At 38.0% G+C, this 16,261-nt stretch overlaps 1 protein-coding gene across 1 annotated transcript in view; it reads right to left on the minus strand.

Moving 5' to 3' along the window:
* Nucleotides 1-16,261, minus strand: part of LOC118194141 (intermembrane lipid transfer protein VPS13A-like) — a 483,044-nt gene that overhangs the window by 250,600 nt on the left and 216,183 nt on the right. Inside the window, exons 35-36 of the mRNA XM_085810380.1 lie at nucleotides 4,512-4,630; nucleotides 3,993-4,282 (exon numbers count right to left, since the gene is read on the minus strand). Of these exons, the coding sequence (XP_085666506.1) occupies nucleotides 3,993-4,282; nucleotides 4,512-4,630 (409 nt within the window). The remainder of the gene's footprint in view (nucleotides 1-3,992; nucleotides 4,283-4,511; nucleotides 4,631-16,261) is intronic.

Raw genomic sequence — 16,261 nt, forward strand, 5'->3', positions numbered from 1 at the left:
AAACATGCCTGACAACGACGAACCATTGATTGCCGGGCATGCTCAAGCGCAGGCGAGTTTTGTCACGAGATCCATTTCAGACACAACAGGATCGTGATACAGGTCATTTTTGATGGCTTCCCACAAAAAGAAATCAAGGCTCGATAAATCCGGTGAGCGTGGGGGGCCACGGAATTCATCCACCACGCCCAATCCACATCGATGCGAGGATGATCTGTTCAAATGGATACGAATATCCAGTCCAAAATGAGCAGGGTCCCCATCATGTCGGAATCACATGTTGCACCTCACACTTGTTGGAACATCCTTTTCAAGCAAGTCGATAAGAACCTTCTCCAGAAAGATTAAATAATTCGCTGCATTCAAATGGTCCGTCGATGTCAGGCATGTTTGGCGTCTGATGGTGCAAACTTTGAGCATCTTTTGTAACATTGAAGCCGTCGTACACCATTTGTATTCGTGTCCAATAAATGTTTCAAATTTAATCACTCTTGTTTCTTTTCCCATCTTTTCCCTCTGCTACCACTAATCTCTGACAGCCAACTGCACGGATATATTAAAAAGACCAACTAAACTTCCTTGGTCTCATTATAAGAGAACAACTTTGACACGTCTGCTACAAATTTGACAAAGTAGATGGACAGAGGCAGAGGTAGGATGAAGGACATTTCGCTTTCTGCCAAAATTTAACATGGAAATAAAGACCCACTGTGCTAGCTTAACACAGTTCTTGACAGGTCATGGACCATTCAGAGTATACCTGAGCAGATTTAGACTTAGGAATACTCCTTTCTGCGAATGCGGAGAGGAAGGCGACACGGACCATTATTACTTCCATTGTGTACATATAAGAACCTGGCACTTGAAGAAACAGCCGGACTGTGCCTGGGCAATGTGGACGTCTACACACTCAAACACAGAGTAGCCCTTGATGAAATAGAGAAAATCTCAAGACACTGCCTAAGTAGAAACAACCGTGAACAATATTATGTTTCAAATGTTCAGAACTTAAAGCAGATAACCAGAATAACGCTTAGTGTCTGCAGTTATCAATATGTAAAACTGTTATTAGTATGTAATATTCAACCTTGTTACTTTAAAGACTTCCCCGCCGTAATCTCTACATATAATAAAAGAAAGAGTCTGTCTGCGTGTGTGTGTTGTCTTTCGTTTGCTCTGCGCGTAAGCTAATAGACCCACGGCTACGAAATTTGGTACATAGATGCAACTAAACAAGAGCCAGTGCACCTCGAAGTGATTTTTTCGAAATTCGAATTCGATTTTTTTTTTATATTTTATGTTTTGTGACGAAATCGCGTCATTTTGAGACATAATGGGCTATAGGAAAGCGAGATTTTACTCTACACACTCCATTTTCACATCGTCATGAAACGTAGGCACTTCGCTATTTTACGAACTTAAAATAAATTTCGTGTTTCAATAAATCGATTCAATACGGATTTATTTAACAAAGGGAGCGTAACCCCTTTTCAACGGGATATTTTCTAAAAAAGTTTATTTTTATTAAGGTACAGTTTATTTTTCTTTGATTTTTGGTCACGTTAAACTTTCATCCTTGCGACTGCTTTTACAAAAAGAATTTTGGAAAAATGATAATATGTATTTAAAATTTTTTTTTAATTGAAGCTTTCGAGTACACTTCTCACATCTTTAAAAATGTGATTTTGGCAACAATTTTCCTGTCTTATTGTTGTTGATAGATTTTTGATGAAATCGCATCATTTTGAATAGTTTCATCCTTTTTTTTTGGAAATTTGGGTTTAAAATCAATAAAAATGTATTATATATATATATATATATATATATATATATATATATAATACATTTTTATTGATTTTTTTGATAAAGTTGTTCTGCAGAGTAAAATTCTGCGCGGAATTTTATGTTTTTTGAGTTGCTTTCATGTTATTTTTTTGCTTATTTCTTTATTTGTAAGATACTGAAAAGTTTTGCATGATTTTTTTTCTTCAACGGAAAGTTGGTTAATTACTTTCTTGTACGAAGTAAAAAGGAAGTATTGTAATCGCGAAAAGTTTCAGGCAGCATATTTCAACGAAAATATCCATTTTGACCGCTATTAACGATGTTTTTGCGTGATATCTGTACGTAAGGACAATAAAACACTCGTTTCCTCCAAAAAAATTATAAAACTGCTTTAAAATTAATTCTGAAGAGAATTTTTCATGGCGTCTGTACGAACGTATGTACGTACGTGCGTGCGCACATACGTATTTCGCATAACTCAAAAACGAGTAGCCTCAGAACGTTGAAATTTTGTATATAGGACTGCTATAACATGTAGATGTGCACCTCGTATTTTGGTTGCAATCGGCCGCACCAAACGTATATAAATACTGTAATTATATATATATCCACTCTGTTACTCTGCACAGTAATCTCAGTTTCTTTACTCTTATATGTTTGTAAATTGCACATTTTTTCTTTAAAAATGATTGAATTATGTTGTTCTTATCTTCCGGTTAAGGTTTTTATGCCTTTCGTAATTCTGGAAGCAATATCTGTACAATTATCAACAACTTAAAAGCTGTTTGAGTGCGGTTAAGTTTTAAATAACATGGCGGACATATTTGTTTACATTTAAAACAGCAGAATTGTAGATTTGTTGCCAATCTAGAGAGACTAAGCTTCGCAACAACAAAAATAACGCCTTCATTTATTATTGCGAATTAAATCATGCTTAATCCTTTCTGGAATTTTTTCGAAGAAATAAGTGTTTAAGATTTACTTAATTTTTAATAATTAATAATTTAATTTTTAATAATTAGTAATTTTTAATATAGATATTTTGAGCTTTTATGTATTTTTGTCTTGTCACGAAGTGAAAACTGAATTAATTGAATGAGAAATACTCAATGGTCTGTGATAAACTGTTTCATTTTTGTTTTGTTTGCTTAATTTCTTTTTTCCATCGTTCTAGCTTTATTATAGTATTTGAAAAGAACATGTAGCAACGATTAGATAATTCCTTAAATGATATACATTTTTTGCATTCTGAGTTATAATATGAAGGAAATATAAAACTGTTAAGTGAACCTAGTGCCAGAGTGTCGCTGTGTTAAACAAATAGAGTGAATTTTAAAGAATGCTTTTATTCTATTGTGGTTTATGCGCTGTCGGCGAAGTAGATTTAATTAAATCCAATAAGTTTAAAAGAAATGCAAGAAACAAATGCGTATAATTTAATATTCCGTACAAGGAAGTCATGTGGTGTACACATCAGATTTTTTTTTATTAGGATAATTAATATTCGTATTAAGAGATACATCTTATTTTATTGCCAATTTTTGTCTTGAAAATATAAAATAAAATATCATTAATTATACTTTGCTTTTCAGAATTTTTTGTTTTTTGTATTCTTTTATGTTATTTATTGCTCATTTCACTGTCTTTAAGATATTGAAAAGTTTTGAATGATTTTTTTAGGAAACAAAGTCTTTAACCTCCTTTATACCATTTGAATTCTTAAGATTTTGCAAAGGGAAGTTGGTTAATTTATTTATTAGGATAATTAATATTTGTATTAAGGGATATTGCTTATTTCATTGTAATATTGTTATACGTAATAACATTTTTATGAAGTTGTTCTGCAAAGTAAAATTCTATGCAGTTTTTAAATTTAACGTTTGGTGTTCTCTTCAGCCATTTTTCCGTTACATTTAAAAGCCAGACGAAGGCTGGCAGCGAAGCTGCTAGTGGTATATAATTATGTTTGGTTCAATGTCCGTGGTCGGAAGTCATCGCAGCGGTGCACTCACTCACTCACTTATCCCTGACATTTCCTGGTTCCTATGCAATTCTGAATCCTGATGATGAGCCCTACCTTAAAAAGTGCCCTACCCTAAAAGTTTTGCGCAACATTTACGGTACACCCGTATACATGCTGTTACAAGAAAAGTTTGCATACATTTTAACATTAAACAAGCAACCTTATTCCGAAATGATATCCTTACCTTAAGAACTAGCACAGCTGTATCCGGGGTGTCCGGCTGGGCAAAGAGGACGACTTCAGGTTTGCGGAAGACAACGGACACGGACATTGCTCTCATTTCGTCGGAGCTGATGGTGGAGTGGTATCCACTAGTACAATCGGATGGAAGTCGTCTGCGGCCGTCCTCTCCATCTAAGAAGGCACTAGAACTGGGCAATCGGCTGCCGGGAAGAGCGTCTGACACAAATTTTAGGACACCCAGTAGGTACGAAACTGACACATTGAGGCGAATCTTCTCCACTACTGCATTCACTGTAAAGAAGCCATATCGAATGGTAAGCGTACAAAGCAGAAAAGATTTTAAAATATGAATAACTAATTTTTAATCTTTAATGTTACTTTTTAGTAAACAGTAAAGAGTCACCGACTGTTGCAGGAAATCACCGCCGATTCCTGCTGTCGGTACTCTTGCCATTACTGTGAGCAGTTCAAATTATAAAACAACAGCGAACTTCTAAATTAGAGTAATAAAGATTCAAACCTGACGAATCGCCGCCAGCGGTGCGTCGATAAGTAAGATCCACCATCGGTGGCATGCTGAGGCTGATGCCTGCCACACCCGTCGTGCCGCCAAAGTCACCGCTGTAGGACTGGAATATCCTGAAAACGAAAAATGATTCATTAGCTCAGGACTGGAAGCTTAGAACTTAAAACGGGAGTTCCCAACGAGATCGGTACTGACCCCTCGGGCTCAATGGAATTGTAATGCATGATGGTCAGTGATGGTCAAGGGATCGATTGGGGGTCTGTGGCGACGCATGGACGGACAACTGTTCAGCACAATCAAGATGACATTGATTATTAAAAAATTCGGATTAGAGTAGATTGAAGGGTGCCGTTTGTATTATCGCGAAGTTGTTTTATTTATGGTAACCTGAGTAGTTGAATTTTATGGAAACCCTATTATGACGTAATCGGTTGCGTGATGGCGGTAAACTTTGAATTATGGGAAAAGATTTGTAAGTGCTTGTGGCGTGTGTTGGTTAGGAAGTACATTGCTTGTTCTGTGGTTTAGACGGTAGAATGGCTGAATGTTATAAGATTAATTTGAATATCTGTACGATTTGAAACGAAAGAGAAAAGAGCATTAATTGACTGAAGTGTAAATGAAGGTTTATTTAGTAGCCATTATAAATGTCTTGCTTGCGTAATGGCAAACTGCACATTTAGTTGATCAATGTTAAACGAATTTCGCACTCTGTGCATGCCCAGAGGGGAATTTGACGCAATTTTAAAAGAGGATAAATACGGTATATTGTTGATTTTCTGTTATCTGGGTGTAAACATTTCGGGTTTTTAAAATTTGTTAGTTGTTTCATTACTTAGAGTGTAAATACCGATTGTAAATTAACAAATTTTTGTTTAAAATTATAAAACAGAAAACATTGCAAAATATATTAGCTGAATATTTATTGATTATACTTTTCAGGATATTTTAAGAAATTAAGGAATAAATCCTGATTAAATCACTGAATTGAAGTCAAAGAAATTATTATTAACAACTGATATTAAATGTAATGTTAGTTGATATTAGTAGTGTATATATGCCGGAGCTGGCGCAGAGCCATTTACCCTCCCATAAAAATCCCACCCACTTTTAGAAATGTAATGGCTCTGTTTCACCCATATAATTTTTTAAAACAATGGCTCTCAAAGCCCCCATTAAAACCGCACCCACTTTTAGAAAACAATGGCTCTCAAAGCCCCCATTAAAACCGCACCCACTTTTAGAAAACAATGGCTCTCAAAGCCCCCATTAAAATCGAACCCACTTTTAGAAAACAATGGCTCTCAAATCACCCATAAAAAAACTGAACCCACTCTTAGAAAACAATGGCTCTCCAACCCTCCATTAAAATCGAACCCACTCTTAGGACGAACATGCAAAAGTCGCTGACACGGAAGGGTACCCCATTCGGCGAGCACCCCCTTTTTCTTTTAATAGTTCGAAAACTATTAAAAAAATGTATAATATATACCACCCATAGTTTACATTTGTTTATTTTTTTATTGCATAATGTCCTAAGGCCAAAGTATGAACACCATCCTCCAATATGTGTCGCTTGTCATCTTTTCCTGATAGGGCAATCTTATTCACTTGTATGGAATGAATCTCATGCTTTGTGCTCCTGATGAGATTCATGGTCCTGTACTGTACTTCCTGTGAGAACAAACAGCTTTTATAGTCCCCGAAAGATATCCTATTTTTCACTACACATTTCTTAACACCCTTAGACTTTTTAATTAGCTCTTTTTCAGTTTTACAAGCATACATCTTAGATCTTAAGCCAACGAACTCTTCCAAGATCTTCCCTGCATTTTCATCCTTCATCTTCCCCAATACCTTTTTATTGACTCGCGGTATTCCATACCTGTTACCTTCTGCATAGTCAGATGTATCAAAGTAGTCAATCATTCCTTTCATATCCTCATAAAAGTCCTCGGTCTGTATGTCATAGATGTAACTGTCAGTGTCCATGTACAATAGCTTGATATCGTCCCCGTATTTAGGCTTCATAAGATTATAATGGAAGTCGTACATCAGATGCTTCGATAGATCTAATATACTCATGCCGACGTATATTGGCTTATTAAAGATCACTTTCGTCTTGTTCATATGCACGGCGGCTAACCTTTCGTCGAAAATGGTCCTCCCCTTGAAGTTGGGCTTAGCAATGAGCTTCTCCGCTTTCTTGGGATCACATACTAGTCTGATATCGAGTCGCTTCCTGATATTTTCCATCGTCTTGCCAAAGACCGAGTTGTTCATGAGTTTGAAGAAGTCTTTCTCAAAGTTATTGGTTGCCTTGGTCCTCATTTCAGTGTTCAGGTCTATGTATCTCTTCAACCAGGGAGACTGCTGAAACTCCAACACTTTGTGCACCTTTTTGAGCTTCATCCCCAACTGCAACAGTTGCTTCAAAACCCTGTAATGAACCACATAATGTTCTTTGTCATAGAGGGTCGTCAGTAGTTTTGGTTGTTTTGAGCCATCGGGCATCCTGCTCTCAGGTGCTAGAGGTAGGTCTGAATGGAGGTTGTGCAGATGGGCTGGGTACTGTAGGTCGCAATCGACGATGTATCCTGTGTCTGAGTCATCCGCTACTTGGGTCACATCTGACACAGTGCTCCACTTGAAGCCACCATGCGGTAGGTATTGACTCATGGCCCACCCGTAAAGGTTGTTGGCGTCAAGGTACATCAGGTAATTGGACTTCTTGTTCTCGTCATAGTCCTTCATGTACTTGTTGTTCGCCCTCCCATATCGGTTACAACACTGAGAGACACCTCCTCTGGTCCCCTTTTCTAGCATGAGTATCATGTCATAGTCTGTCAACAGCTCTAACTCGACCTCTGTGGTTTTGAGCATGGCATCCCAGGAGAGTCCAGGTGCGGTGAAGTACCATGCAGGATCCAACTTATAGGTCTTTAGACAGACATCTCGAAAGTGCTCCATGATGTCGGCAAGGATGAGTACATCAGTCTTCACATACAAATCGGAATATCCACCCAATGTCCTAATGTTGAAGGCCCTCCATACCCTTTTGGCGTGCTCGTAGTCCTCATCCTTTATGTGAGACTCATTCAATTGGTTGTAAAAGTCTTCTTGTGGGGGCAGCTTGGTCTCTTCGCATTTGTCCCACGAGTCCATGTAATCGTATGGATAGACGCCTTTTCGGGTGACGAGGTCTAGCTTGTCCTTGGGGAAGTACTTGGCTGTCTCCCTGAACTCCTTTACGTTCTTCGCAAGACTGTCTAGGCTAGCAGCCATGAACTTGAACGAGTCGACAAACCTCAACTTTATGCCAGGCAACTTTACTTTCTTCCCATCGCCTACATCTAACATCTTTGCCCCGACCTCCTTGCTGAATGAAATGTACCTCTCCTCGTTGTTCGGAATGACATCAATGTCTCCTTTCTCCCCACCGAGCTCCTTTATGAAGAGATGGGCGTCGTAGCCAGAGAGGTTGTGGATAAACACCGGAATGAACGAAGGCTCTTGGTACTTTAGGTTGCAAAGGTTGTGAGCAGGCCCTCTGTAGTTCGATTCACATTTCGCCGGATCAAGAAGATGGTCATGATCTATGACCTTTCGGAAGTCTGGTTCATCCTTGGGTGAATAGGGGGAGGGTTTCTTCCTGATGTCTCCGCCACAGATATGGCAAACATGGGTCCTTTGGAAGTGCTCTTCATCTTCGGTGGTCATTTTAATGGGTTGCTTCTTATCATAAATGTTCTTTATCGCTAGCGCCTCAGCCTTCACTGTATCAAAGAACAGTTTGGTGGCATTGGGTCCTCTGTACGTGATTGGTGCCTTGTAGTCTGCATGTTTATACTTGATGTAGACAGTGAAGCTCATAGGCTCGTGCTTTTGATACTTATGCAAGAAGGATGCGTCTTCATTGGGATGACAGCTGTTTATCTTGTTTGTCAAGCACTCGAAGTCTCCATACATCACAAAGGGTACTCGCAATGACCTTTGGTAGTTTTTGAACCTCAGAGATTCGTCTTCCTTAGGCATTACAATCTTTACTGGCGTGTTCTTCCTACAATCCGTCTCATGAACTTGAAGGTCCTCCTCAGAGTGATAAAATAACAGGCACCTTTCACAGGGATATACTCTTTTCTCATGTTTAGTTAATTGAGCACTTATTAATTTCGACATGTCTTTTATCCAACAGTAATGACTGTTTCCTTCTTTATTCCTTGTGTACAGCAAATTGACGTGTTTGTCTTCCTTATTTTTAGTGATTCTCAATGGGTAAATGTCATTACCTTCGTATGAGTATATGCTCACCGATATGTCATTCAACTTCTCGAACCTGTTAAATACTCTGTCTTCCATCTGCACTGGGAACTCAATGCCTTCGAACTTTAGCTCATTCTCATACGGTTTATATTTGGTGACTCTTTGGGCATCTTTTTCCATAGGGTGCAGTGCAGAGAGTATTGCCCACATGAAACACTTATTATCCTCATTTTGTACGTTTATGACGGCTTTTTTAGCTTTAATTCTTTTCGGTAAATCAATGTAGGATGAGCCTCTCAGTGGGTTGTATTTATTGATCCTCACCTCAAGGCTTTTAATTCTGGCAAGCGTCCAGCCTGAACCCCTTGCAACAAACTCCTCCATTTCTGTCAATAACTTTTGGATAACCGATCTGTAATAAGCTACCAAATCAGTTGACTCTAAGATGACTTCATTTGTTGTTTTAAAGTTCATCTCCATTTCTTCCCTCATTCCGTCTTCCCCTTTTTGATAGTCGCAGAGGAACTGGAAATTAACCTTGAGACCATGCAGTCTTTTCAGATGTTTAGCGATCAGACCCCGGACCTGTGATGAAACATCGTTCAGAAAGTCTTTGGGAAGCATCAGATTGTGTTCGTTTTGGATATCATACGTCTTCAAACGAGATTCATAGGCTGTCTCAACTTCATGGGGGGTATATAGCCTTCTCTCTAGTGAATCTGAAAACAGGTCGGAGTCAAATGCGAAGTGACGGTTAAACAATACGCTTTCTATGTATGCTATGATGTCCGCCTTCCTTCCTAGCTTGGAATAGCCCGCAATACCATGCGTTCGACAAAATTCACGGAGTTGGCTGATGGTCATGTGATGCAGCGCCTGCATATATTCAAAATCATCTCTGTGTTCCACCTGGGAGGTGGCTGCCTTCTTTGGTTTCTCCGCCTTCGAACCAGAGTCCCCCTTTTTCATATAGTTTTGGTGAGCTTTAGTTTGCACGTGTTTATTTATGCTTGATTCCTTGATTAACTTTTCGCAACACCTGATCTTACGCACTCTGGTCTTCTTTGGCATGCTGAACAAGTCATTGTGGAAAGGAAAAGTGGAAAGACCGTTATGATATTGAATGAGGGTGATCAGTTCCACTTTTTTAAGGTTCGAGTATCCTCGAATATTATGTTGCCGACAGTAGTCTTTCAACTGTCGGACGGTTTTCGATTCTAGATTCATTTTTGTCTTTCTATATACTAGAAACCTTTTCTTTAAATGCTTAAAATGTTGAAGGGGTACAATCAAATTTAAAAGCATTTAAAAGGAAGACTTGCTAAAATAAACATGGATATAGAGGAAGTGTTCGAAGTAATAAGAATGCTAGGTCTAGATATGAAAGTTTCTTCAGACAAAGGATCTGTAGGAACTGAATCTCAAGAATGTGGGCATAAATATGTGATTCAAAATGATGTTGGCTGGTACGTTTGCCAGGCATGTAGTGAAGAGCTGAGGTATGACCCCAATAAACCCCCTATCAAAATAGCAGATTTGTACCGTGGAAAGGCGCAGACAGCTAAGAAGGATAGTAGAATGAAGAACCTTTCTAAATGGTTAGATAAGAATAATCTTCTTTTCGATGATGCGCTAGGGGTTGATTTTTCATCCTTTATCAATAAATACGTTGAATTGTATCCGGACCGTAAAAACTTAATCAGCAAAGACTATATCTTATACCATATGTTACGGAAAAGAGGCTACGACATCCATATTTTGGGGCTTCCATTAAAGTTACCTAAACTCAAGAAGACGCTGATTCAGAATGAAGAAATCTGCAGAACTATCTTCGAAACATTAAACTGGAGTTTTTCCCCAATAAGTGAACGATAATTTTTAATAGCCTTTGTCAGCTATTAAAAATAAACTAAATCTTTCTTATCAATCCAGCTGGTCTCAGGATAACCTAACCATTTTACTAGATACTTGTTCCCTTTCTTTTTGATGACTTTTTCGATCATATACACATCGTCTTTCTTATCATACTTTACTAGTTCATTTTCATAAACAGTGCCTTTAACTTCATCATTATTTAAATCCTTAACTCTATAAGTGATTGGGTCGGTTTCTAACACTTCAGAAATGACGAATATTTCTTCTGTAAAAGTTGCTTGATAACCCCTTCTGAAGGTAGACTTATATATTGATATTCTTACTTTATCTCCTACCTGGTATTTAGGTTTACGTATGACCTTTTCTTTAAACAAATTGTGGTAGACTTCACCACTGTTTTCTTCTAGACTGGCTTCAGCAGGTGTCATTCTGATACTTCTGTGGTATGAGTTGTTGTAATTCTTCACTAATTGATCCAATGCATCTATGTATCTTTTTGTATTGTTAGCTGCTAAATATTTTCTGATTTTGCCGTTTAAAGTTCTGTTGAACCGTTCCACTATGGAACACTTGATTTCGACGTTTTCAGTAGTAAACCAGTGAATATTATTCTCTTTAAACAGTCGCTGCGTCTCTTTGTTAATGAACTCGGTACCCTTGTCTGTCTGAATTTTTTGAGGAATTCTTTCCTTAAAGATCTTTTTAAACGCCATAGTGACTTCTTCTCCCGTTTTTCTGCGAACTGGTATAGCCCAACCATATTTGCTAAAAATGTCTATCACTGTTAGTAAGTAGATGTTGCCATCATTAGCACTTGATAGTGGCTTTAAGAATAACAAGTCTGCCTGCCATTGGTCGTCAATGTGTGATACGTAAGTTCTCCTTCTATTAAATTTACGGATAAGTGGTTTGTGTTTGGTGTAAACATCTTGCTGGTGTAAGAACTCTTCGACGTCCTTTCTGGGAACACGAGTCTTCCTCTGAAGCTCCTTGATGCCGCAATATCCAGTTTCAGGATCATAGTACACGTCTCTCAGTCTAGGGGTGTTCTGAGCTACCCCGTCAACTTTAAAAAAGAGCTTTTCTTTGATCCACACTCTTCACACATACCTTTCATAATAGGCCTTCCGTTGCTTGTTACCGAATTTTCAGCCTTTAGCGTACCTGTCTTCTTTTTACAGGCCAAGCAATATGTCACAATAGCACCTAGTCCAAAAACTCTTTTTGCTTTTATGATAGGTCGGATAACAGCCCTTGCTTGTTTTTCCCCGAGTGGATAAAAACCGCTGTTTGGGTTTTCAATGGCGGCTAAATCCTTTAAAAGCTCTTCATCTGCAACATGTCTCTGTTTGGTGTCTTTTGTTTGACTGTATGATATGTCATGCTTCTTGCATGCTTTATCTACTCTGTTGACTCCTGGATCCCCCCTAGTCAATCTTTTAGAAAGCTTCGTAAAAGGTCCACAGTATTGATACCCAGGAAGATGCATTTCTGGTGGGTTGAGCTTGTCTTGCATCCAACCGACTAAATCTCCACCCTTCTTTTTCCTATCTTGCTTACTCATTTATTAAGAATGTAAAATTATTTTCCGTACCCGTTCAAGCCTTTCTCCTTCAAATATTTTTCCATGGGGAAGTACTTTAAGTCCTTAATAAATTCTTGCTCTTTAATCAATGCTTCCTCCTCCGAAATAGTCTTTGCTCTCAAGCCATTTAGTAAAGACTTATAAAACTTGTAGACAAACTTGTATTCTTCTTTCCGTTCAGAGATATGCAAGGATTTATCAATAATCTCTATGACACTGGCCACGATGCTCAAGGATGCTAAGGGAAGCAGAGCGAAAGCAGTCAAACTCGAAGTACCAAACAGAAACTTCGCAACTGTCAGAGACAGACTAACATCACTGTAGAATTTGTAACTCTTCCTGTATACGTACAACCACGACTCTAATTTTTGTTCCATGCTTTATTTAAAGAATCAAAACATTTTCTATACCTCATCTCAGGGTTCACTAAATCAAGCATGAAAAAATCATGAGGTTTCGTGACACACTTTTTGTACATACTATTGAACTCCTCGCTGGTGAGACTACCATCGATTTCCCGCAGGATTTCTTTAACCTCTCTTGGCTGGAGTCGGAAGAAGATAAAGTAGTTACAGTTCTTGCGTATGTTGATGGGTGTTGAGTAATATGATTGCGATATATAGATGATGGAGGCATTTTTCTTTCTACCTCTTATGAATAGGTCCTCAATGACTTTTTGCTTCTTTTCAGTCACACAGTCATCGAATACCACTAGATTCTTAATGTTAGGATCAAGGTCATCCACTGTAATAAAATCGCCCAACTCTGACGTGAATAATGTATCCTTCTTGAACTTGTGAAACATTTTTAGAAACCTTTCTTTATCAACCTTCTTAATTTTTTTAAGGTTATGAATATCATCTTCCTCTATATCATTAAACTGCGTGTATGTTTCTTGTAGAGATGAATACTTGGGCTCGAAGATGTCTTTAGCACATACGTAGAGATTGTCAAACTTCAACCAATCGTAGATGAAGTTAAGAAGCAAGTTCGTCTTACCACACCCTGAAGGTCCGGTGATTAAAAGTCTGAAGGGATGTTTGGGTAGCAAAGGATGCTGATCAGCATATGCAAACTCTTCAGGTTGCGTGTAATTCTTTATTCGAATCATATCTTTATTTAAGGTGAAAATATTTGCTTTAAGGCAAAAAATATTTACTTTAAGGCAAAAACATTTACTTTAAGGCAAAACTTTATTTGCTAAGTAATAAAGATGAATCAATTAGAAAAGGAACGCATTGAAAAGATAAAGGGGCAGATACTAGCCCAAAAAAGATTGGGTGAGTTACAAAAAGATCTTAGAAGAAAAAACGAGCAGCAGCTTCAAGAAAAATTAGGTGTTCGAGAAATGTTAACAGAGTTTCATAAGCCTGTGACAGAAGAGATGACTAAGCAGGAAGTATCTAGAAACAAACACCTTAAAGCTGTTCAGGATGCAATACAGGAAATATCCTCTCCATCGTTAGAGTCCACAACAATTCCAGAATTGGATTATGGAATAAAAGATTTGGAGCGCAGGATTTATAATTTAAACTTAAATAAGGATATCGACGAGTCTTTCATTCGGGAAGAGGGTTTTGAACTACCATCGGAATTAGTGAACAAAAGTGAGGGCGAGCTGAATGAAATCATAAAACGCGCCAACGACAGAAATAAAGAATTCGGAACTAGAAAAGGGCCTATGAAAAAAGAATGGAAGAACAGTGCAGAAGATAATGAAGATAGGAAAAACTATTTAAGAAAAGAGTTGGACAAGTTCGACTACAAAATTCAAATGATGAGGAACTATACAAAAGCACTCAAAACACTCAGGGATGGAAATTATTATTCAGGCGAGGGTATCGATAGGGTGGAGCTGCTTTCGCGACTGACGGATAAAAGATGTGGAGGGAATAAAAGTAAAACGCTCTACAATAAAATCGTTACTCTGTTGGATGCGCTTTTGAAAAAGGGTGAGCTAACTAATGATTTTGTAAAAAGCTACTACGCAAAGTTTTTGAGCTAACTAAAATTTTCTCTACATATAATAAATGAGTAACTACATTAAAACAAAAGTGCATCTGACTGATCATCAGATCAACAAGTTAAAGACTGCACACAAGAAAAAAGAGGAGGTCACTCTACAGATCAATACCTCCAAGGCGCCAAATCATGATCTATATCTTACACAAACACAGATCGAGCAACTAAAGAAGGGCAAACGCATAAAGATCAGCAAAACACAACTGGAGACAAATGGTGGATTCTTGCCTTTTCTTCTTCCCATTCTTACTACTTTAGCTACCGGTGCTCTTTCGGGGGCAGCTGGATGGGGAGCCAAAAAGATTATGGATAAAGTAAGCGGATCCGGTTGCGGGGGAAAGAAAAAAAAGGGGAAAGGCGTTCTACAAAACTGGGAATCTCGAACAAAATGATTGAGGAATGCATGAATGGTGAGAGAGGATTTCGTGGCGTCTTCACATCAGACTTGCTACCCAAAAAGATGAGAAAGTTTGAAAGTGGAATTATTAATTTAGACTTGTCGACAGGGCCTGGAACACATTGGGTGGCTTACTACAACGATCCAAAAAATAATTTTGTAGAATATTTTGATTCATTCGGAGACTACAAATATAAAGGTACTACTTTAAAGGATGACACTATCCCGGCAAACATATTTCATTACCTGAGAACATCAAACAAAGAAGTTCGGTACAATTCAAGCTTCCTGCAGAAACCCACATCTGAGCGTTGTGGCTACTTCAGTATGACATACATAAAAAAGAGAAATAGAGGACACCCTCCTTGGGACATCTTATACTCCCTAACTCAAGAACCAAGTGATCATAATGAGAAGAAAGTGCTACTTTAATGAAACATGTGTGTTATTTTAATAGGTAAAAGCCCATTAAAATAAAAAAAAATAAAATGCTTATAATAAAATGACTCTGCTTATATTAAACTCAAAAGACTACCCGAAGTCAGAAGACTTTACTGTCGAATACGCTACGCCTCTGAGAATCAAGAGGGTTGCTTTGCAATCATTTTCCTTATGGGTTTCATGGTACAACATTTGCAAGGCCTATGAGAACAACATGCTTTCATTCTATGATGGAAGCCTTTGGTATGATCTAACTATTCCGGATGGAAATTATACTCTGGGGGAGCTAAACGATTACATGATGCAGTACTTCAAGGACGAAAGTCCTCCCATACAGTTTGGCGTGATATTCGCTCGACAGAGATTTGTGATAAAACTGAAAGAACACTACAAGCTTGATTTATCAAAGAGTAAGCTTCATGAGATTTTAGGATTTGAACCAAAGATTTACGAAGAAGTGAAACAAGAAGCCAAGTATGTGGCTAATATTTCTCGAAGCATCGATGATATTCATATCCATTGTGATATAATAGAGGGAGCTTATTTGAACCAATTTGCATCAGAAGTTATCCATTCTTTCACACCGGCTCAAGAGCCAGGCAGTTTGCTCTCTAAAGATTTTGACAGACCTATCTTTTTTAAGACAAAGAGTAACCACATATATAGGATCAGGATGCGTCTGACCAATCAGGATGGTGAACCTATTGAGCTCAATAATCAAAGGGTACTTTACAGGTTGCTGGTGGAGTGAAGAAAATTTTTGTACTTACAATAAATGAACAGACATAGACTTTACGGAGCAAGCAAGAGGATACAAGGGCGAGGTTTCTTTGGGAGAAAGCTTTTGAACCTAGCTAAGAAAGAGGTTGAACAAGAGGTGCAGCAAGCAGTGAATAGTAAATTGGAGTCAATCCTTAATAAAAACGATTAAAAGAGGCACAGGTTTAAAAGTAGTGAACGAAGCTAAATTAGAAGCTATCCTTGGAAAGAATATGAAGCGAAAATAATTTTACTGCATATAATAAAGATGAACAATATTTGGGAGTTGAAACAAACGTCAGAAGACGTCATCAGAGATATAGAAAGTTTTGAGTATAGAGAAATCAAAGAAACGCACAACACTCAAGATACGAGTGAAGATGCCACGTATAACTTTCACAT

This window comes from Stegodyphus dumicola, chromosome 2 (genome assembly GCF_044657685.1).
Source record: "Stegodyphus dumicola isolate Sdum_Otavi_A_Nest chromosome 2, ASM4465768v1".
Lineage (NCBI taxonomy): Eukaryota > Metazoa > Arthropoda > Arachnida > Araneae > Eresidae > Stegodyphus > Stegodyphus dumicola.